This window comes from Sardina pilchardus, chromosome 24, assembly GCF_963854185.1.
Source record: "Sardina pilchardus chromosome 24, fSarPil1.1, whole genome shotgun sequence".
NCBI classification, from domain to species: domain Eukaryota; kingdom Metazoa; phylum Chordata; class Actinopteri; order Clupeiformes; family Clupeidae; genus Sardina; species Sardina pilchardus.
In genome coordinates, this window is record NC_085017.1 from 6,394,399 (window position 1) to 6,418,556 (window position 24,158).

Sequence of the window (24,158 nt, forward strand, 5' to 3'; positions counted from 1 at the left end):
GTGTTTTTGACTTCTGATTTTTTTGGTCTCTCTTCTCTTCTCTGGCTAGGGGCCTGTACAGATGTGTGCGTGCTAGTGCAAGGCAAACAGAGGAGGCTCACTGTGATGTGGATTATCTAAAAACACAGAATGTAACACTGTCAACGTTGTAAACATTTTCTAACTATTACAAAGCTATTTTAGCGAGTTTAAAACATGTGTCTCCATGTCTTTCTTGTTGCCATGGTTATATTACACCTGATGGACGGACTCTATCAGTCTGCGACGGATGTCAGGATGTTGGTGTGATGCAGAAGAATTGTGCATGTCTACTGCCACCCTGTGGCAGTGTTGTAGTACTCGAGTCCAGGACTCAGACTAGAGACTCGTGACTTGACTTGGACTTGAGCACTGAATGACGAACTTGGACTCGTACATTCAGACTCGGAAATTGAGACAAAGACTCAACTTTTTTTGTGAGGTCTTTAAGGCTATAATTGTAATGTCATTAGAATATTATTTGGTGTATGATTTTAATATCTAAATCATTTTTAATATTAATATTAGTGCAGTGGAATGTTAGTGCTTCATGTCACACATCACACGACATGTTCCGGGTAGGTAGGCTATGCTTACTTTAGTGCAGAACTCGGACTTGACTTGAATCAATAGTGACTCTGACTTGACTTGGATGAGTAGTGGACTCGACTCAGACTTTACTTGGAATTTTCTTTAATGACTTGGACTTGACTTGGACCTGAACACTGGAGACTCGAACCAGGACTCGGAGGACTTGAGGCATAGTGACCTGACTACAGCACTGCCTAGTGGTCAGACATCGTATAATCCTGAAACCATTCAGTACGGATTATTCATAAGCACACACTGAATACAAGACTTAAAAAATGACATTACGAACACTTATACTTTAAAAAAGGGTTTAATGTATCTGAAAGTAAAAACCAGTTGATACTCGTACACATCACAAGGGAAAGCACAGCAGCCACTTTGGGATAAACTGAGTCAGTAGGTAAAAGACTGGGCAGTCCAAGGACCAATCATGATCATCCATTTGTCCGAGGCCTTTTGGTCCAACTCGGTGGGGGCTGTTAAAAAGGAGGGGGGATGGCTGTTCAGAAAAACAGAGCACTTCTAAAAAATAAAAAAAAAGTGTCTTTTAAAAAAAATTATAATAATACGAATCGACGGTCAAAGAATAGATCACCTGGAATAAAAAGAGAAATGGAGGTTTCGATCAGTGACATTTCTTCACAGCTTTGAGAACTGACCGAGTTCAGAGCGTTCAAATATCGTAACCTTTAGAAATATGCAATTAACATTTAGAAATTCTACAGACTTTTCTCCATAGCAACAGAGGGCGAAAAACTGCCAGGAAGAGCACACACGTCATGGAAAAAACTTCCTGAGTGAGTAACATCGGTATGTTTTTAAAAAAAAAAACGTCAAACTCATCCAACAAAAGTGGCCAAACTGAGGTGTATTTAAATCCTTTCAACAGAGGTGAATACACTCTCAGATACCTACTTCCTCAAACTCTTTGCCAGTGTTTGTAAACGTCTGCACACAACAACTCAAGACAAACAGACAACTGTACAAATGTTCGCGAATTTGAACGCACCTCTGCTTCCTGTGCTGTTCAAAAGATGCTTGTTTAAAGGGGAACTATGCAGGGTTTTTATAGCTTAATTTCCCTGAAGTGAACAGCTTCAGAGTCATTGGAATGGTTATATGTCTTTTTTCGGGTTGAATGGTGGCCGTTTTGCTTCCACCTAGCGTCTGTGAGCGGAAAAACCACCCTTGCAACTTTGGGCCGGCGGGCAAACACTGACAAACAGAAGGTCTTGCAGATTCGCGTTCATGCTCATAAAAAGGCAGACTAACCGATTGAGGAGTGTTGTACGCTAAAGCTGAGGGGGAAGCTCTGCAGAGAAACCTGCGAGCGTAAAACGAGAAAACAGCAAAGGAATAGGCAAACCTGCATAGTTCCTCTTTAAATGACACCCAGATGAAACTCTCCTGGTTCTCTTGCAGGGCTACTTGTCCGGGCGCTGATGCACCAGATGAGGTGAAGCCCCAAATTATTCATATTATTCAATTATCATAATCATATCACATTCAATTATTCATTCACGTTTTCTTGATCAAGGTAAGAGATGGAATTGAAATCTGCCTTGACCTCTGTATGAATAATGATGGGCTAGTATAGGGCCTGATGCTAATGCTTACATATATAGGGGCTGGGGTCGGCTGGGGTCAGTGGAGGTCAGTGGGGGGGTCACTCCTGCGTCTCCATGCTCTCATCCTCCCCGTCGCCGCCCTCCTCCAGGGCCTCGTCCTCCTCCTCCTTGCGTTCGGGGGGCTTCTCGTACGCCTTCTCCGACGGGGTGACGATGACGCCGTCCCAGGTGGACATCTCTGAGGCCAGGTCTATTAGCACAGGAGAGAGATGAGAGATGACGGGGATCATATTAAATGGTTTTATACAAATAAGAAATATTTTCTATACATACATATACATATTACAGGTCACAAGAGAGGAGATGACAGGAATCATATTAAAAGTTTTTGGTAAAAATCATAAATAAATATTTTACATACATACAGACATACAGACATACAGACATACACACATACACACATACACACATACATACATACATACATACAAATGAGAGGAGAGATGACGGGAACCATATCACATGTTTTTTGTAAAAAAGAATAAATATTATACATATATAAAAACAATCAATATACTACTTACAGCAAGCATCACCCTCCAGTCCAAGGATCTTTCGGTATCCTCCATGAGACAACACTCTCACCAACGTCTGGGCTGTGAAACACACCATATCCTACACACACACACACACACACACACAGAGAGAGGGGAATGGTGAGATAGAGGTTTTTTAAACATTAGCACTCTTTTCATCACCTCACTCACTCAGTCAGTAAGTTAATCTAATGAAACACTAACGGTGTTAAACACACACTCCACGGCCCCCCTCATCAGCGCCCTCATTAGTTCCGCCCTCGCCATCATCAGTGCTCCTTATTAACTTGGCCTGCGCCATCTCAGGCCGCCGAATTAGGGTCAATTACGCCGCACCGCTGTTCAATCACACATCAGCTCCCATTTGCTAGTCAGGATTTTTCCAATTAATTAAGTGTCGGAGTCGGACTCCGTCTCCGTGTCCTCCATCGATGGCAGGGAGATGGCGTTGACCCCTACGTGCGGAGAGCCTGTTCTCCTCTGACAGGGTGAGTGGACCCCCATTATACACGGCAATTATGGGGCGGCGCAGCAATCATCTCAACAGCCATGTATCACTTTAGCATCTCACGGCAGACAGAGCTTCTGCTGCTGCAGCAATCCTCTCAACAGCCGCGTATCACACCACTATAGCATCTCACGGCAGACAGAGCTTCTGCTGCTGCAGCAATCCTCTCAACAGCCGCGTATCACACCACTATAGCATCTCACGGCAGACAGAGCTTCTGCTGCTGCAGCAATCATCTCAACAGCCGCGTATCACACCACTATAGCAGCTCACCCTAACAACCGCGCATCACACCACTACAGCATCTCACGGCAGAGAGAACTTCTGCTGCTGCAGCAGGAGCTCCATAAGGCTCGTCACGAAGCCTGCTTCCAGCGGCCATACCATATTCTGTGGGGACTCGTAGTCCGCCACGTGTCATTTCCTGTCCCACCCCATATCGCTCTCTCCTACTCGCTTCCTGTCACTCTCTCTACTGTCCTATCCGATTAAAGGCATAAAAAGACCCCAAAGTCTTTATTTTGAAAGAGTCACTACATAGGACACCCCACTGGAGACAAGAACGAGCCTTCGCTTCCTATACAGCCCTGTGTGTTTGTGTGTTTGCCTGTGTGCTTGTGTGCGTGCCCTTGTCTATATTTGTGTGTTTGAGTTTTGTGTATTTTTGTGTTGGTTTGTGTGTGTGTATTTGTGTGTTTGTGGATGGAGCCCTGCATCCTATCTACCGGAGCTCCACCGCCTCTCACTCAGAGCTGTGGGGTTAGAGGTCAAGAGTTCAGGGGTCAGGGGTTACCTGCTGCTCCAGGGTCATGACGGTGTGTACGCGGAAGTTGCCGCTCTCGCAGGGGTCAGTGATGCCCACGGAACCTGGCAGGAAGAGCCCTGCAGCCAGCATCTGAAGACAGCGCCTACACACACACACACACACGTGCGCGCGCGCACAAACACACACACACACACACAAACACAATTTGTCAATGGGTTATGCAAGCAAGTGAATTTTTACGGAAAATATGCTCAGACACAACTCTAACATGCACACACACACATTAACAAGAGGCCAAGACATGCTTTTAAAGGACATTTAAATGTTTAATGTTGCGTGTTGATCTGTGCTTACCTGTAGGCTGCGTTGAGGGCCAGAGGCTGACGAGAGGGGTTGTTCATGACCGCAGAGTGGCCCTGCAGGGGGTAGAGGGCAACAGGGCAGAACAGGTCAGTGGGTGTGTGTGTGTGTGTGTGTGTGTGTGTGTGTGTGTGTGTGTGTGTGTGTGTGTGTGTGTGTGTGTGTGTGTCCTCTCTTTGTGTTTGTGTCTAGGTGCTGTGGGGTGTGCGTGTGACCTCTGTGTGTGTGTGTTTCAAGTCAACAGTTAAGTGAGCCAGCTGGGATGCTGCTTCAGGACAGAACTACAGACGCACTCACCAGCAGGTCCAGAATCCAGGGAGTCAGGGGCTCAAAGCCTGGGAAACGCACCCGCAAGTCCTTCAGCAACCGGATCAGCACCTTCACACTAACACACACACACAGGAAGGTTAACCCGGAAAGTTAGCATACTAACCAGCTAGCTTCAGACTACTTTCTACCTCATGATCTGCCATCTTGAATACAGTGAAAGTCCATGGAAGAATGCGGTCAATTAGTGCGTTCAACACAACTGGAATCCTACAGAATCTTACCCACAGCTTCTTTAAAGAACTGAACACCGAGGATATTCAATAAAGAGCTGAGCACAGACGACATTAAAGACCAATTTGCAAGTTGATTTCAAAACTTAATTTAATCTTGTCTCCTTTCCATCTGTAACGTGTCACTTCACAATGCTTTAGGGGTTTCCGACCTGCAGGTTGCTCTTTAAATAAAGAGGATGATGGGTAACTCACGTGGACTGGGAAGCGTTCTCCTCAAACCAGCGGGCATGACGAATGGCAGCCAGAGCACTCTGAAGCACCTTAATGTCCACTGAGAGAGAAAGAAAGAAAGAAAGAAAGAAAGAAAGGAGAGAGAGAGAGAGAGAGAGATCATTTCAACGATAATAAACAAGATATTTTGCATTTCTTACCCAAACAACATCAAACATGTTCAAACATCACTGCACTCACCCGTGACTGTAGCAAGACTGCCAAATTTGAAATCAGTCGGACAAACACAGACATACACACACAAACACACACACGCACGCACATGCACACACACACACACACACACACAGATGTTCGGGTCATTGACAGATGTATGTTCTACGTACGGTGAAGCTCGGGGTCCAGTTTGCGCAGATTGGGGGGCACTGTGGTGATGAGGATCTTCACTGTGGCGTCAGCTGAGCTGATCTCAAAGCCCGTCTCATTGGTCAGCATGGAGAGAACTAACACACACACACACACACACTATTTATTTTGGAGTTCAAGATTATCTGGACCACTTGTAAATAAAGTCTAAATGTACACAAAAGTCTGTTCAGAAAAGCATCTTATCATTATAGATCCAACCAGAACAAAAGAAAAAAAGAAAGAAAGAAAGAGAAAGCGCAAAAGAGAGATACTTAGATAGAGATAAATTAGATAGATAGAGAGAGAGAAAGAGAAAAAGAGGGAGACAGAATCACCTTCAGCTGGGTCCTGTGTGCGTAGTGTCTCCACCACTTTGTTGCCCAAAGCTGCTACTGCTTCCACTAAAGCACACACACATACAGCGTAATGAATCCCAACTCTTCCAAAACCCATCAGGTAGTTATAGTGTATCTTACTAGAGAGTATGTTTCACTCACATGTAGGCAAGATCTTCAAGATGACCACAAGGTCCGCCACGTTATGCCCTGTTGTCATGGTACCCTTCTTGTAGGATCCCACTTGGCGCACCTCCTCAATTTGCTACATGAATAGAAAGAAAAAAGGAAAAAAAAGACTTAATGACATAGCACCTCTATTGTACTAGACTCGAGAGTCTTAGGGCCCCAATTCAAATGTCAGGCAAAGTGCAAAGTCATTCAGAGGGCCTGTTTGTGCTTATGGTCTTACTCATGGTATTATGGTGGCAAATAGATTTAGCTTAGTTATCACTAACTCTAGTTGGACTTTACAGTTTGCACTTATACCGTCGTTCAAATGAAGGCCTTTAATCTAAACACGTCTAATGTATAAAAACGTTTCGTTAGTCACAGGGCTTGTTCCACAGACTCACCACTTCAAAGGTTCCTGGGGCAACGATGAGGTTGTCGATGACATTGTTGATCTTGGTGACCAGAGACAAGATGGAAGACTGTGCACAGAGAGAGAGAGAGAGAAGTGTACGAATCAGAACCACGGCAATAGCTGGAACACACTGACTATGATATCCATGGATGGGTTCACTCACACACACACTCACTCTCTCTCATCAGAACCAATGCAAGAGCTGGGCCAAACCGATTGTAGTGGCTATGAATTCACACACACACACACACACACACACACACACACACACACACACACACACACACACACACACACACACACACACACACACACACACACACACACACACACACACACACACACACACACACACACACACACTATATCAATACAAGAGCTGGACCAGACTGACTGTAGCAGCTATGGGTTCAGACAGACAGCTATACAAGACCATCTGTGGACCTGGTCACCTGCGTGTGGTGTTACCTCACCTGTTCAGCAGGTGTGGGGCTGAGGTCCTGGTTCCTCTTGAGGAGGCACTCGCTGAAGGCCGTCTCATCTGGCGCGGGCTTCACCCTCGGAAAGGCCATCTCACACTGCACATCACACACACACACACACACACACACACTTAATGACCTCTACCTGGGCTAAGTATGTACCACTTCTTGTCTCCTCAGTTGGTAAGGCCTTTCTTTGCACTCAGATTTACACTTCAACAATATTAGATGTCTAAGCTCAGCACACAGTCTACACACCACAGAGTCCTTCATCACACACACACACAGACACACACACACACAATGTGTGTAAAAATGCAGAATAGTTTTAATGGAGACTGAAGTTAATTACATTAAAAGGCTACTAACAGCTGGCTACTAATTTCTCCCCGGCTGTGGGGTGACCTCAGTACAAAAGGCTAACTGAACTGCACACAGTTCACAGTAGGCCCTAATAATGCTGCTGATGTCCTGCTGTCCAATGACACCACACAGATCGATGACTTACCACATAGAAATCAAATGGGATGTGCGGGACAAAGGGACGATACCTGAAAGAGGAGATCACATTGTGTCATGCGAGAATAGGAGACGGGAACAAACAAGTTATCCAGTCACCTCACTTCCTGAATCTATTTAATCGTCTTTAACTATTTCTACAAGCAGTCAGATGTTTCGTGTGTGTTACATTATTGTGACTTCCATAATGACACATATGTCTACCAACGTTAATGTCCGTGTCAATAAAAGGCCACCACTCACCCCTGCACGAGACCTCCCCGAGACCCGAACCGGCCACCCCGGCCCCTGCCCCTATCGCCTCTGTTGGAGAGAAATGAGAGAAATAAAACACACACACATCAGTCAATGGAACAATTTGGCCTCACAATCATATGGTGAAAAAACATTGCACATACACCTTTGCACTAACACACATACGTCTTGACTCACAGGTAGCAGCCTGTAACCTGAGAGGACAAACATACCTAGGAAGAGCGCTAGCTAACCTGGAGAGAATGAATTAGCCATGCAGCACAACAGACATACAAATTAATCTATGAGGAATTAAAGCACTTAGTAACCAAATTGTTACTTTGTAAATGGTGCCGGTTCACCGTGCACGTCTGTATCAAACAATAGCAAGCGAAACCAGTGATGAATCCACATAGGTTTTCGAACCTGTTCAGCAACGAAATTAACTATGCTAGCTGGCTAGCTACGTAACTACCACAGCAGCACACCAGCTGTGATCTCAGTCCTAACAAAATAATCACCTGTCATTTATGGACATAAATACACTAATAAATACCTCATTGCGTAAGACGTTTTGACTGTCTGTAAAAATAAATTGCGAAGAATCAACCAGCTTTTTCAGCCGGTCACCTCATTCATTCAAGCAGACGGCACAAACGAACAAGCTTTTTAGCTGCGTGCAACCAGCGACCACTTTCAATAGGGTCGTCATTTTTAATTTTTTCAAAATAAAAGTCAAACATTTTACAAGATGCCAATCATCCAAAGTGTAAAAAATTGCGTGACACCACACCAACACAATCCGATCGGCAGGCTACTGGACAATTCAATATGTATTTTCTGAAAACAGATAGCTTGATCACATTAACACTGTGGTCAAACCTTTAACAAGATTGACAATCATCCAAAGTGTACAAAAAGGTGCTCGAATGTCTACATGAGAGACATCCTATCGGCAGGCTTTCTGTTTCTTTTCTTCTTTTTAAAAATACAAATAATTTACTGTAGATGGTCCAATTATGTGCTAGTTTAAAAATAATTGAACAAACTAGAACTTGATCATTATCCTGAATGGGCAACATTTTGATGTTACGGGTGAGGCCTCCTGGGGCTCTTGATGTGAAATGCAGTAAGATTGCCAGTGTTATTCGCAGAGAGGTCGCATTAGAGATTGGCATATGTTGTGCAAAAGTTTGAACATTTATTAAACTGGATTTTTAAAATGCAGGCCTTTGAAAAATGCTTTACCATAGATATTCATATCGGTTTTTTACTTTGACGCCTTTGACAGACTATTTCCGCTGTTGTCTTATTGTCGTTGGATCCACAGATGTTTCTTCTTCGATGCACTGTGGAAGTGCGGGGTGGGCACCTTTATTAGACATTCTCTGCTGCCTCCTAGCGTGCTGGTGTTTGAAGGAAATCATGAAGGAAATGCGATCACATTTGGTGAGATGGAAAATTTTTACACTATTACAGAATAATTAACTATTACAGAAATGTAAAGTCGTAGTTTCATAACCCGTATTGCAATGACAACATTTAACACACATTTTGATAAACATAATAGAGGCAGCCGTGGCACGATTCAAGTATATGCTTTTCTTCGCTGTAGGTACGGAAGCAGAGTGGCGCAGCGGAAGCGTGCTGGGCCCATAACCCAGAGGTCGATGGATCGAAACCATCCTCTGCTATCCTTTTGATGATGGTCCAATTCAATCCCGGTAAACTGTCTCTAGTGATAGATCACATATACAATTGGTTATCATTCAGCTTCAGTAAACAGATTGTTTCACACTTGGCCAACCAATTGCCACAGTTCTCCATTGTCAAAACAAATATCCATCTTCTTACTGATATAATATATTTATTTATTTATTAAAACGATTATCAGTCTTGATAAACAGACAGTCTCAAAATATTGTAGTGCACAGTATTACAATCTTTAATATTTGATTTTGAAGCAATAAAAATCCCAAACTGAGTCTGACATGTCATGTTTCTCTGGCAGGATGATTGCTGTTTAACAGTGTCCATCATTTTAGCATGCCAATTTAGGGCTCCAAATTATTCTGGGGGAAAAAATATGTTGTCCATGTTTAATAATTCCTTCAAATTTAATGACAGCTACGAAAGCAACAAGACAAGATATAACAACACAAATATTCCCATCAGTGTCCCAGTATTTCACACAGAGTAGGCGGGGCTCTGTTCTGGCAGTGTCATCATCTGTAGGCATTAACAAGCATCTTTGGGGATCTCCCATCAAACTTATGTGTGTGACTGCTCTAGTCTTCATTGGTCAGGAAAATAAAATCTGAAAATAATACCACCATTCAACTCTTCATCACCTGATTGGTGCTTGCTTGCAGGGCACTGCAAACGCCACCCTCCACGTCGCACACAATGTAAACATCAACAGGAGCAAAGAGCCTAAGATGTCGTTTTCAGGTATCAAACTGCTAACCTTAATGGGTGCCCAACATAAAACATTTAATTTTTTTAATCATTCGTATTGTAAAACCACACTGGACATACTGCTGGGCTATTTATGTGAAAACAAATATATACACAATTCTTTACATGGCAGGTCACTGATTGCTGTACTGTTTTTCTTGTTTTCTGTTAAATTGTTTTGTTATTGCTTAGTCATTCTGAAAGGTTTCATACTTTGAGCAAAGCAAAACACTGAAAGATATCTCAGCATTCTGCTGACTGATAATAATATAATGAAGCATAATAATAATAATTCCATCTAACTGCCAAGCACCTGGGGTTCTACCAAATACTCAACAGTTTATTTTTTTAAAAAAAAAAAGAAAGAAAAAAAAACACACAAAAAAAAACAGAAATAATAATAATAAAAAATCTGCTTTGAGTGGGACAGCAGGATGAGGGGAGCATACTGCCCTCTTTGTTACAGTTAAAAATTACAGGTCATAGGTCAAAGGTCATACAGGTCATATAACAAACAGAAACACAGCAGCCAATCCAGTCCTTCCAATGGTCCGATAAAACATTCAAAACAAACGTGTACACACAAATATATATATTTTCCCCATTTGCGTATAACAGCCTAGACTGTGGACTTAGAGGAATCCCATGTGTCATTAGTGTACAGTGCAGTGTGTGGACCGACCAGTCCCTGGGAGACGGGCATCATCATATCAGCATGGCCAAGACCCCTGGGTGTGTGGGGTGTGTGTCTGTGTGTGTGTGTGTGTGTGTCCGTATGCGTGTGTGACCTTATGAGAGTTTCAGAGATATATTCATATTCATATTCATGTGTGTGTGTGTGTGATATAAAAATCATCTTCATGTAAAAGTCTTTAAGCGTTTTCTGCAGGTCTACGCTGCTTTGCTTCAGCTGTGGATGTGGACGACCCTCGCTGCCCGGGGGGGGAGGGGGGTTGGATGGGGTGGGGACGGGGGGGACGGGGGGCGGGACGGTCACTCCATGCTGTCGGGGTCAGCCTGGGCCATGTAGGCGTCCAGCTCTGCGTCCAGGTGGCCTTTGGTCTTGGACATGTAGGCGTCCAGCTGGTTGTCCAGCTGCTCCCGCGTCACCTGGCTACCGCGTCCTCCTCCCAGGGCTCCTCGGCCCCGTCCGCGCCCGCGGCCCCCCCGGCCGGCGAATCCCCCGCGACCGCGCATGCCACCTCCGCGTCCTGCACGAGAACAAGGGACGTCGCGTCACTCACAACGCGCGTCATTCCCAACACGCTTCACTCAGAACACACTTCATTCACATCGACACATTTCTATAAATACAGTTTCTATCATGCTTGTATTCTCTATTGATGTGGTGCCACTGGCCAGATTTGTTTTTTTTAGTTATTCGTTTTCATTTTTATTCTATAGGTGTGTCAATGTTGTCTATTGCCTTTGGTCAATATTATCTACGGCCTTTGGTCAATGTTGTCTCTTGGTTAGCTGTGTACAGCCTTCTTGGCCAGGGCTCACTTGTGCAACAGATGCAAATCTCAATGTGATTTTTCCCTGGTTAAATAAAGGGTAAAGTACTGTGAGTTTGGAAGTCTGCAACTACCCACTACTCACCTCTGCCCCGGGCTCCAGCCCCTCCTCTTCCTGCTCCTCGGCCAATCATAATGGCTCCCCTGCCAGGTCCGCCTCCTCGCTGACGCATGCCCCTCCTCAGGCCTGCTCGCCCAGCGCCACCCCGGCCTCGCATCTGGCCCATGCCTACAGAGACACACACACACACACACACACACACACACACACACACACACACACACACACACACACACACACACACACACACACACACACACACACACACACACACACACACACACACACACACACACACACACACACACACACACACGCACGTTAAACACTCTTCACAATAACCTACTACATTAGCGTGCTGAGGTTGTTTCTCCAACTGAGGTTCTTTGGTTCTGGCTCTCAGTCTAAATTACATTATATCTAGAATTGTGCTCACCAAACTCCGTACATACATGTATTTACTGTACATAGATGTGCTGTTAAGGATGCTGTTTGGCTAGTTTACAGTTCACAGTTAACAGTATCTAAAATTGTGCTCATCAAACTCCAATTGACCCTAAGTGGTATAATGAGAGGAGACTACGCTAGAAAGACAGGTATTGGTGTTCTGTGAACTGTTCCGTAGAGGGCCAGGGTGCATAGCAGCTGTTCCTGCATAGTGAGATCTAGTTTAGAACCCGTCGCTCAGAACACCTTGGGGCCTAAAACTGGCCCTTCAAGTCCTCAGCTGCTTGTGTGCTTCCATGAAGGCCCAAGGGAGGGGAGGGGGGGGGCAGCTAAGCTTGTCACTCATTGTTTGCTTTCATCACAATGACATAATCACACTGGCAAGAGAACAACAGCAGCCAGAAGCAAGTTCCAAAAGTGAGTTCCACAAATAGCACCCAGAGCCTGATTCCACACACCCAGGACAGATTCCCATTCCAGATTCCGCTAGTCACCACGACAACAGAGGGGAGATTCCAAACTCTGTCCCCATAACGACACAGCAGCAGTACTTCACAGCCAAGGACATGGCCATGCATTAATAGACCTCGTCTGTATGAATAATGTTGAACAAACAAAGGTGGAGTCTACCACTGCACTGACTAATGTGTTTATGTGTGCGATGACATCGTAGAATGACCAGGGGTGATTTCTCTGGCTGACAGACAGTTCCACCTGCAGCGGTGTTGGAGGGGTGATCTGAGGTGCTGACAGGCCCAGCAGGAGGGTCCAGGCTGGGGCTGCGATCACCGGAAACCCCCCTGGGGGCTCCAGCAGCTGGATCTCAGCCAGAGCGCAGCATGAGGGAGCAGCTGCTGTGGACTCTCAAGCCTGACAGCCCTCTGGCCTGCTCAACATCACACACCAGCACTCAAGCACCACCCTCACCTCATCACACACTCACAGCTCCCTCAATACAACACAGCACAGCTCTCTCACTGTACAGACACACAGGGGATGGGGAAGGGAAGGCAGGGCTGTACGTTAACTCTTTTTTTGGTTCACAGCAGAGAGGTTGATAGTTTTGTAGCACACTCCACAAAATCGGTGTGAAGTTACAAACACCTCATCTGTAGACTACAGATGGTACGGGTTGAGAATGCTCCTTTCTTTCCCGCACATCGGGACTCCCGAAGCAGCGGGAAAACTGCAACCGCAAGGGGGCAACATAGACCGCCCTAATAATCTGAAGGTTCGGCTCATGGAAAAACCCGAGGACACCGCGCTGGTGACGAGCGGAGAAAAGAGACATCACGCTCGGCATGTCAGATTGCAGTTTCAGAGTTTTCGAATGTTTTACAGCCTACCTCACAGCTGGCTCTCTCACTCGACGTAGCCTATAACTCAGTCAGTCCAGCAGAGATGCCAGAGCAACGTTTTGGTCAATGGAGAGGGAGAGAAATGCTCCGCATATCCGTCTCATTTAATCCGTCTCATTTAATCATTAAAATGAAGGTGATGACTGGCGAAATTATAATCAAACGACGTTTCAATAAACCATTGTTGAAATTAATGAAAATGGTTTTAGAAGCCTTCAATTCAACCTGAAAGACTCGATAGGCAACCTTAGATTAATTCATTAATTCATTACGGTTACAAACCGCATTTCCGTGAATAGGCTATTATTGTCAAGGCGAAGACGAAAGAGATGGACAAGATGGACATTTAGGCTACATTTATGCTAGGAATACTTAGAAATGTGTAGGCCTATAGGCTATTTTAAAACGGAGGCATGTTCATTTTAACCGGCGACGCTGGGTAGCTTACCCAGCACTTTATCACAGATTTTGTCCCCACCACTTTTGACAACTGAAAATAAAATGTATTTAACAGAAATATCTTTAATAGGCATACATGCCTATCATGTCACTTTACTTATAACCGTATAGGCTACATGCATGGAGAAGATCGCGCATTTTGTAACATTGTATGGATGGTCAGATATGCGATAGGGCAGTGAGGGTGATTCATTGTAACCATCGAGTAGTAGGCCTAGCTCCGCAAAAGAAGTTTCTAGCAACTTAGAATATATGGATCTCGTTATGCATGTTCATGTTGATTCAGAGATAGACATAGACTACTGTGGGCTACTGTGCGTCAATATAACAGCATTTTATCATGTGGTGAATTAATGACTAACGTCAGTTTAACATGTCAGAACTTTTGATCGGCGTTTCAAGTGCATGCTGCGAATAAATGAACTCGACTGACTGAATCCTTTATATTTCTTGGCTAAGTGCGAAGATATTGATACTCGAACGGTGGCGTAACTGGATGAGGCATCTTAATCACACGTCAGCGACCGGGGTTCAAAACTTACTCTACGAACCTCCGGAACCCATTAAGACAAGAGGCATTATTTTATTAAAAAGTTTTGCGATTTTTTTTATGATTGCGATGTTTGCTGAAAAGAAAAGTTAATATGTGAATTCGTGGTTCAGCGCGCGCGCGCACACACACACACACACACACACACACACACACACACACACACACACACACACACACACACACACACACACACACACACACACACACACACACACACATTTTTACATTTACATAATAGGGCTCGGGCACACGCCTTGAACTCTAGGAATATCGCCGCCATTTGGTAGCGCACTGAACGTAATATCCATTCATTCAGATGCACAAGACAAGAAGCAGAAATATAGTAGCGATTTATTATTTTCCTCTTGCGATCGTGGGTTGCACTGTTACACCCCACTACACAGCAACATACGACCAAGAAGGCAAAAACTAAGTAACAGGAACACACTAAAAGGCGGGAGTAAATCCATAGTAATCCATAGTAAACTAAGGAGTGAAGCTGCCAATGTGGCTGTGCCCGCGAAGTTTTGATGTCATGATCCCGAGCCCTAGTGTCAGGAAGTGTCTGTCGAGAGAGAGGGGGAGGGAGGCAATCGTCCTCAATGGCGCATATAGGTAGGCTATAATGTCTAGTGAACTGGTTAGACAAGTGTGGGGGAGGGGGAATGATCGCACAAGACAATTGCTCTTCATGAAATGGGTAGTCTCACAGACGTTTGTCGATGTTTAAACGTAGCCTACTACATCACTTGCGAAATCGGACGTGGCACATAGAATTATTAGGTTACTGGATTTAATATAGCAAGTCCATATACTTTGTTCATCCTATATTAAAATGTAATGTGCTGCGGGGAAGCATTGGGGAAGTCAGTTTAAGTTGTCCTGTAACAATTTGCCTCTTATTATAATCAAGAGTAACACGAAAAACACAAATATCATGTATTGTGTCGTAAACAGTTAATGACTTCGTGGCCACTATGCGCAACTGCATCGCGCAGTGAGCTGAAGGATAGGAGGACCGACACTTATTAACACAAAGCTTTGTAAAGCACTAACAACCACCCCTCAAAGTTCATTGTCCATAAGTCCAAACAATAAGTATAAAAATTCGACAATCCAAAACGATAACGAGATCTCCCAGAAACGAAAAACAAGTTTGTTGAGTAGCCTAGTCCTTCCAACAATCTCAGCTTTTGCGTTTGTTAGATAAAAGGCATTCTGTCCTGCTGTATTCCAATGAGAAAAAATCATCCACAAGGTAGGCTAAGGGTCACGGTAATTCAGCATGCAGGAATCTATATACGCACAAAACGAATGAATGGGTTATATCGGCCAAAACGAATGAATGGGTTGGGAGAGTCGTCTGGCTGTGTCAGCAGACTGCAGTCGGTCTCGAGGGGTTAAATAACGCACGTACTTGAATTTTAATCTGAAGAAGACCACACGGTCGAAACGTCATTCCTTTGTGATAAAGAAAATGAAATAAAATCAAAAAAGAAGGATTTCAAGTGTGCGAACCTTTTTCCATTTTTTATGATTTAGCCTACTCTTGTTCTGCACCTTGACCGGGGATGTGCACAAACTTTTTTACTACACTTGAATTTTAAACCAACCATCCTATAGCCATACTTTAATAATCAGATGTTATGCTCATTTTTGTAGGCTACACCTCACCGGCAAGCACGCACGCAAATGCTGCTTTTATTGCACATCTACAATATTGGCCAGGCTATATAGAATAGGCTTTTAGGACTGTATTTTGCCTTCGTGCAACTTTAGTTGTGCTCAATCTAAATTATTGTCAGTAAGAATAGGTCATATTACCAAATGGCGAACCTCGAAAATTATTTAGGATATAGAGCCGTGTCCATTACGCATGCAGTTATTTTTTAGGCTATTGTTTTATTTGAGTATTTTTGTCTACCATGGCAAACATAGTTGAAACGTTCGCTCTAAACTTATGTATTTCCAATCGGCTTTCACAATCAGCTACAGCTGCGCATGAAAACTTGCAATGTCTTTACAGAACTGCTTTCACTTCCCCGAGTCGCGAACGCAACATGCACAACAACCGATATTTAGCAAACACATGCATTTCCAGCTCTCAAAACCGATGAGGTCCAGATCTCAGTGGACTCAAAGCTGCCTACAGCCATGCATAGTAAGCCTAATGATATAGTTATGACATTAATAGCCTATTAATGACCTCATGTTTGAAAAAAAAAAAAAAAGTTAAATAGGCCTAGGCCTACCGCCGAGTGGGGATATGTCGGAATGAACAGCGGATACCAGCTGGGTTGTAAAACATTACTGTATTCGTTGATCTGCACCTGCAGCAGTGCTTATGGCAAGGCTATTAACACCTGTCACTGAGCTATGGACAAGCAGTTATGCTCGAAAATTATCATAATAACAGACACACCTAATTGTATGGCTCTATGTTTGAACACATCAAATTAGCAAGCATTTCCTCCCGATAGCAGCAACGTTTGCTTTTTTTTTCTGTCGGTCCGCGGTTGCTTGGTCAATTGCGCAGCAAATTATCAGATGAAGCGGACCTAATTTCACTCCATGTCTCGCGGACCAGCAGCAGTCTCCACGTTTCGCGGCCCATAGTTTGAGAAACGCTGCATTAAAGTGTCATTAAGTTGTAGGCTATATGTTTAGTGTTTTCTTTGTGTGTTTTGCATTGTAGTGTGTTTGCATTGAGTAGTTCCTTAAAATACGGAACAAAGAGCGTCCCGTAGGCTATCTGTTCAATACAGAAGAAGACTTTTACTTATATATTTCTTATAACGAAACGCGAAGAAAAAATACGAGGACTGACCATCTCGCCTCTCTGCGTTTCCCCCAATATCATGGCGACAAAGAGAAATAAATATGATTGGACATTTTAATGTTTGTAGCGCGCCAGTTTACCCAGTGTGTGTGCATTGAGTAGTTCCTTAAAATACGGAACAAAGAGCGTCCCATAGGCTATCTGTTCAATAAAGAAAAAGACTTTAACTATTACTTATATATTTCTTATAACGAAACGCGAAGAAAAAATACGAGGACTGACCATCTCGCCTCTCCGCGTTTCCCCCAATACCATGGCGACAAAGAGAAATAAATATGATTTGACATTTTAATGTTTGTAGCGCGCTAGTTTACCCAGTGTGTGTGCATTGAGTAGTTCCTTAAAATATGGATCAAAGAGCGTCCCGTAGGCTATCTGTTCAATACAGAAGAAGACTTTAACTATTACTTATATATTTCTTATAACGAAACGCTGCATTGAGTAGTTCCTTAAAATAGCCTACGGAACGAGCGTCCCGTAGACTATCTGTTTAATACGGAAGAAGACTAACTATTACTTATATATTTCTTATAACGCTGGCTGTAGGCGATTTCTATAACCATTTTCATTCATTTCAACAATGGTTCATTGAAGTGTCGTTTGAATGATTTCGCCAGTCATCACCTTCATTTTAATGATTCAATGAGATTAAGGAGTCGACTATTGACGGATATGCGGTCTTCATCATTAAATGCAGTTGAAACTTTCTGCCACCTGGTGGTTGTTTGGGTACATTGCCTTAGCCTCGAAAAAAATCGGCTTGACGCACTGCGGGATCTCTTCGGGAGTCCCGCGGGAGAAGGTGCATTCTCAACCCGTACCCACTGTACACTCTAGAAGTATATAAAATCAGGCTTATTGGCCAAGTATACTTGCGTATAGAAAACATTTTAAGTAAGGCATCACCGCCGGTGCTAAGCTGATAAAGCATCCAGAAAGTACAGACTGATTTTTTTGTAGCATGGATGGGGCAGCCCTGTATGGGGTGGGGCGGGGGGGGTAAACAATATCTATACTTGAGTGCTGCAGTCTGCTACTAGTCTCTCCAGTGAGAGCGCTCCATTATCTATGACCAAAAGATAAAGAGAGAAAGAGAAAGAGAGAGAGAGAGAGAGAGCAAAAGAGGGCGAAAACGAGCGCCCCTGCTGTCTGTGTCCGAGTGCGGCCTGACCTCTGAAGACGAGGGCTCCCCTCACGCCGACTCCTCGGCCTCCGCCGCGTCCCCGCAGGCCTCCGCGCGCCGCTCCTCTCAGGCCGCCCACCACGAAGCCGCGTCCCCCGCCGAAGCCCCGACCGCCAGCGAAGCCGCGTCCCCCGCCGAACCCTCGGCCCCCGGCCGCGCCGCGCATCATCAGGGCGCCCACCGGCCGGCCCAGACGCGCCTGGATGTTGCTCTTGCCCAGGCGCTGCTTCAGGCTCTGGGGATGGACAACACACACACACACACACACACAGTAAGTAAAGACAGGGAGAGTAACTACTGAAGTCATAGCCAGTTGTTCTGCATGTCAGCATAGGTGTGGTGTGGTGTGTGTGTGGTGTGTGTGTGTGTGTGTGTGTGTGTGTGTGTGTGTGTGTGTGTGTGTGTGTGTGTGTGTGTGTGTGTGTGTGTGTGTGTGTGTGTGTGTGTGTGTGTGTGTGTGTGTGTGTGTGTGTGTGTGTGTGCTCAGGGGATGGAAAAGGGTACAGTATGGCGACGAATCTGTTTGTTCTCCTGTGTTTTACGTGCTGGATGATTAAGTGTCCCATCAGCATCAGATCAGAAAACACAGACATCAACAACAGCAACTACAAAATGCCCTGCTGACCCACCACTGGGAAAACGTTGATGTGCTCAGTGACCAGAGAGATTAAAAACCTGCCCGCTTCTCAGCCCTGCACAGGTGGATAAGACAACTACAGTAATTTCCTGCATATAAGCCGCATTGAGTATAAGCCACAGGACAGTATTTTATGCAAGTAAAAAGAAACAAAACCATATTAACACCATATTAACTGCCCACCCCCGTATTAACCTCATAGCTGAAGAAATTTAGCAAAATCAATGTATAAGCCACAGCTAATAGTGGGGAAATTACGGTGCATCCTGCCATGTTGTACTACTACCAGAACACGGAGGTTAGTAACAGGGTTGGCCATGCAGGCAGGCAGACATCTGAAATGCAGACACTGCAGTGAGTGACACAGAAACGGCTGAGTTCTTCAAATCCCACCCACGCATCAACCTCTGATCAGTTCAGTTTCATCATAGAGCAATACTATCGCCAGTCAGATTTCACTTGCACCCCACGTGAGTCATGTCTACGACATGTGACTGCTGATACGAGAGTCAAAAGGTGCCCTGAGACAACAGCACAGGAGGGTTTATCAGTCTGGTCAATGAGCGTAGCCTACTATTCAATCATCTTACAGTGTCCAAACCGCATGTGTTGTGGACGAGCGTTAGCGACAAAATCAGTTTCATTACATGAGCATAGTTAGCATCTTAGTCTTCTAGCTTTTTCCTTCACTTAACTACACCTGTGTCTAGCTACAGCAAAGGCAGTTACCTCACTCATATGTTTTAAAAGGACCAAACAAGCCTTGCTAGATAAACGAGATGTTGAAGTAACTACCTTACTATACTAGCTTACAATATCCAATATCACCATCTTACATCTTCACTTTTAAACTGTGACACTGGGCGAATTCAACAAACGTCTTTAAACCATAGCTAACCCAGGACACTGACCTTCTCAACAATACCCTTGGATATCTAAAACAGTTTAATAAGGGAGTTAATTGGGTAACTTGAAGCAAACGAATTTCAACTTTTGAAGCGACAAACGGCGAGGTGAAGAGAGAATTGCCAAAAATGTGCCCAGGGGAATATTCCAAGTCACACCAGGGTGTCTGCAGGTTTTAACAAGTGCAATTTTAGACTTTTTTAGACCTTTTTTAGACTATCATGGGCCCTCTGGGACCTTCACGAAGTATTAAAAAAAAGAAATAACAAGCCAGATTGCGGTCAATTGACATCATCCTGCATCCTGTGACGACAGTACATTTCCGTTTCACATCTGTAGTTTTATTATTACGTTCCACTAACAGCAACATGTCATGTAGAACTACACGGACCATAACTGCCACCATAACAGAAAAAGAAAAAAACAGAACGGCGTGGAAAAGGACGTAAAACAAAACAAAAAAAAAACATTAATCCTTTGTCGATATTTTGCATTGAAACGTAGGTCTTAAATTACTCAAACTCAATTTTAGACTTGCAGTGCAAAATATCTCTATATTTTTTAGGCCTAAAATTGATAATGTGTAATTTTAGACTTTTTTAGGCTTTTTAAGACCCCGCGGACACCCTGAGTCACACTGAGTTCCACCTCCTACAACAAGAGCCCTATGGCATTGTTTTGTTAGGTGAATGAAGTCCACACCGTTTACCACTTACTAGAGGTGTGTCACCAAACCATGTACTTGGAATTACCCCCCAGGTCTTCGGGACATTCGTAACAGGACACAAACAAGATCACCGAGAGCATTTTGTGCAAATAGTCCATTGGGTAACTTGGAGCAAAGAAATTTCAACTTTTGAAGCGACAAACAAACGACAGAGTAAAGAAGGAATTGGTAAATACGTGACCGGGGCTTCGAGACATCCGGACATTCGTAACATCGTGCCGTGTCTCCCCCGACCCGTACCCTGCGGCGACGGCGGGCTTGCCTCACCTGAAGACGACCCACCTGCTTGTGGTGGAGGGCGGCCTGCACGGAGGGCCGGTTCTCCATCTGCTGCGCCAGGCGTCGGTTCCGCGCGCTGGCCATGTGCTGCTGCTGCAGGCTGGCGCGGACGCTCACGGCACTCGGCTGCTTGCTCTTCAGCATGTTTGTGAAGCTTGGAGGTGGGGAAGGGTGGGGGGGCAGGGGAAGAGCAGGAGAGAGGGGGGATAGAGAGAGAGAGAGAGGAGGTGGAGGAGAGAGAAAAGGAGGGGGATAGAAGAAGGAGAGGAGAGAGGGAAGAGAGGAAGGAGGGGGGGCAGTGGAGGGAGGTTTCCAAATCAAATCATTTCACACACACACACACACCATGGACGTAGCCACAGCAGCCCATGGCGTAGTCAGGCAATGCCCACTTTGTTTTTTTGCATTTGCTTGTTTGCTTGTTTAATCTCTCTCTCTCTTTCTCTGTGTGTGAAGTCTAGACACCCCGGCTAAACCAGCATATATAGAGAGAGCTGAGAATGGGACAGAAGAACGAGGAAAGAGCAGGGGAGACCCTGCGCAGAGATGATGGAAAAACACAGCGGCGACACAGGGAGAGATGAAGAGCTCAGAGCAGAGGAGGACACTGTTTGACAGATGAGAGAAGAGAACGAGTCGTTCAGAGAAAAACAAAACAGATGAAGTGATATAAAGAAGGACTGAGGGAAAGTGAAAAGTGTAGGTAAACACTGTTAGAACTTTAGACAAAATAGAGAGGTACGGGGGGGAAGGGAGAGGGAGGAGAAAGAGCAAAGACAGAGAAAGCAAGACTAACAGACATGGGGACTCAAAACTGGAACATGAGAGAAAGGAGGAAAAGTGGAGAAGGAGGGAGAGGCAGGGAGTAGAGAGAGGCAGGGAGGTTGAGAGACTAACAGGCAGAAACACAGATGAGACTGGAACATGAGAGAACGGAGGAAAAGTGGAGATGGAGGGAGGGAGGGAGAGACTAACAGAGACACAGATGAGTCTGGAAAATTAGAGACACAGATGAGACTGGAACATGAGATAACACAGGAAAAGTGGAGATGGAGGGAGGGAGGGAGAGACTAACAGAGACACAGATGAGTGGAAAATTAGAGGGGGGGACAAAGAAAGTAGAAGGAGCAGAGGGAGAAAGCAAGATAACGAGAGAGAGGAAGCAGCGGAGAGAGAGAGAGAGAGAGAGAGAAAAAGAGAGAGAGAGGGATGAGAGTGTGACTGCCACTTACAGGCCTCCGCCCCGCCGTGGGCAGCCCAGCAGGGGGGGCTGCAGGGGTTGGAGACCCGGGGCTGGAGGGGTGTCTGGCCACCCAGCCTCTTACAGCCCGGACCGCGCCGCACCGCAACTCCTCGCCTCCCCAGCCCAGTGAGGGGACACTGCAGCCGGGGTTCTCAGGAGCCCGAGGGGATGGACGCCCCCCCGAGAGGACGTCGGAGACGGTCGCGTCCAGGCTAGGACTGGGTGCCTCTGTTTGGGGTGCGAGACATGAAGTCGAAGAGGGGAGGAAAGAGAGCAGAGATGATGTAAGGGTAGAAAAAAGAGAGAGAGATAGAGAGAGAGACAGAGAAGAGTGTGTGAGAGAGAGAGTTTGTGAGAGGGCAGGGAAAAGCTGGGGGAGGGCCCATTGGACATCCTCCATGGTGTCTCATGTTTGCAACTTTCCATTCCCAAGGTCAAGGAAGCCCACTGGACGTTGGGGCACCACCTTACCTCATTCCACCAGGTCACCTTGACCCTCTCAACACACTTATGTGTGCACTGCTAAAACAGAGCTCGCTCACTCCTCGGGGAGAAGTGCAGCTCATCTATAGCCATTTCGAAGCCATACAGCTTTACCAATCAGCCTGTACCAATAAGCATTTACTTCTACATGACCGGACCACCCACTGCCGTGGGTCATCTCGTCTAAGCAGTGCACACGACGTGGGCACTCTAGCGTCCATGACGGGTCTGGTGTGGCCCTTCTGCGACATCCAAAGAACGCCATCTTGCCGCGGTTCTCTACGTATCTCTAGGTGTGTTCTCTCTCCCTTCAGGTCGTCAATAAAAGCTGTCGGGGTGCGTGGCGCCTCACCGCTCGTTCAGGGACACCTTGGTGGTGCTTTTCAGCACGACTTTTTGAGATGAAGGAGCACTCATTTTAGCTTCGATCTTGCTGGGAGAGTCCTGTGAAAGAGACAGTAACGTTAATGACTAAACTTAAAAGCTTGAACAGAAGAAGATAGGCCACATTACATTTGACAGATGTCTGTCGCCAACAAATATCTTACAAATACCTTAGCCATCATGACAATCAATCGATGCTAAGTAGGTAGCTAGCGTCGACTGAGTGTGACAGACACGCCCAGACATGTCATTCTCCGAGAAACATTAACTTAGCTAGCAAGAAACGAAACGTAGATTCGCCAACAACCAAAGGAAACATAACTTAGCTATAGCAAACAGCTGATGTTAACGTTGTCATATGACATATCTCTATACAATCTGGATCATGACATTACATAATCTTCTTAACCATGTAGTCTAACATGCTAGTAGCATAGCTCTGGCAAGTTGTCTTGGATACCAAGACTCATAACTTAAACACTAACACTAACACCGATGCCTAATCAACCAAAATAGCTCCAGCCAAATCAGTGGAAACAATAAAATACTTACGTGGAAGAATGTTCTAGACGAGACCGCTGAGACGTGACCTGTTTGAGACAGAAGTGCCAAAGAATGTGCTCTCTCGCCAGTCAGCTTATCTCTGCTAACGTTTCTGTAGCGATCCACTTATCACGGGGTGCCAGAACGACAACGGCTAAAGAATGCGCTGCCAGTAACCAGAAGCAACGCCACGAGAATGGTTCTTTCGTTTGGTGTTATTTTACAAGTTGTAAGAATAACACAGGCGAAATCTACAGAGTTACACTGGCCAGTTGCTGCTCTCCTCCCATTCAAAACAAAATGGTGCTAATCTCTTGTGTGTGTGTGTGGTTTGTGTATGTGTGTGTGACCCGAAAGAGGAAAATGGAGTGGTTCAC

The 24,158-nt window shown here is 45.1% G+C and overlaps 2 protein-coding genes across 4 annotated transcripts; both read right to left on the bottom strand.

Annotated features, from left to right (window-relative positions):
* Positions 1 to 900: 900 nt before the first annotated feature.
* ilf2 (interleukin enhancer binding factor 2) lies at positions 901 to 8,398 on the bottom strand. 2 transcript variants are annotated; one of them, XM_062529800.1, is made up of 15 exons: positions 8,262 to 8,398; positions 7,715 to 7,774; positions 7,461 to 7,503; positions 6,944 to 7,048; positions 6,460 to 6,537; positions 6,047 to 6,149; positions 5,885 to 5,950; positions 5,528 to 5,644; positions 5,163 to 5,241; positions 4,705 to 4,792; positions 4,402 to 4,463; positions 4,075 to 4,189; positions 2,762 to 2,852; positions 2,227 to 2,427; positions 901 to 1,085 (listed from the first exon to the last, which is right to left on the bottom strand). In XM_062529800.1, the coding sequence occupies exons 1-14, from the start codon at positions 8,264 to 8,266 to the stop codon at positions 2,276 to 2,278; spliced, it is 1,164 nt and encodes a 387-aa protein (XP_062385784.1). In that variant the 5' UTR covers positions 8,267 to 8,398; the 3' UTR covers positions 901 to 1,085; positions 2,227 to 2,275. The 2 variants fall into 2 exon arrangements, with proteins under 2 accessions (XP_062385784.1, XP_062385783.1); XM_062529799.1 differs by having other exon boundaries at positions 901 to 1,204.
* Positions 8,399 to 10,518: 2,120 nt separating this feature from the next.
* Positions 10,519 to 24,131, bottom strand: chtopa (chromatin target of PRMT1a). Of its 2 annotated transcripts, none has more exons than XM_062529802.1 (6): positions 23,791 to 24,131; positions 23,207 to 23,298; positions 21,132 to 21,282; positions 18,568 to 18,814; positions 11,765 to 11,908; positions 10,519 to 11,373 (listed from the first exon to the last, which is right to left on the bottom strand). In XM_062529802.1, exons 2-6 carry the CDS (start codon positions 23,269 to 23,271, stop codon positions 11,156 to 11,158), a joined length of 825 nt encoding a protein of 274 aa, XP_062385786.1. In that variant the 5' UTR covers positions 23,272 to 23,298; positions 23,791 to 24,131; the 3' UTR covers positions 10,519 to 11,155. The 2 variants fall into 2 exon arrangements, with proteins under 2 accessions (XP_062385786.1, XP_062385785.1); XM_062529801.1 differs by having other exon boundaries at positions 21,117 to 21,282.
* Positions 24,132 to 24,158: the final 27 nt, after the last annotated feature.

Excerpts from the sequence above, each read along its gene's own strand:
- ilf2 (XM_062529800.1), bottom strand. Across the intron at positions 7,504-7,714 it reads CGGGGAGGTCTCGTGCAGGG|GTATCGTCCCTTTGTCCCGC; the intron begins GTGAGTGGTGGC and ends CTCCTCTTTCAG. Across the intron at positions 6,150-6,459 it reads CCCCAGGAACCTTTGAAGTG|CAAATTGAGGAGGTGCGCCA; the intron begins GTGAGTCTGTGG and ends CTATTCATGTAG.
- chtopa (XM_062529801.1), bottom strand. The coding sequence starts at position 23,271 with ATGAGTGCTCCTTCATCTCAAAAAGTCGTGCTGAAAAGCACCACCAAG. Across the intron at positions 21,283-23,206 it reads AAGGTGTCCCTGAACGAGCG|CTTCACAAACATGCTGAAGA; the intron begins GTGAGGCGCCAC and ends CCCACCTCCAAG. Across the intron at positions 11,909-18,567 it reads GGGAGCCCTCGTCTTCAGAG|GCATGGGCCAGATGCGAGGC; the intron begins GTCAGGCCGCAC and ends GTGTCTCTGTAG.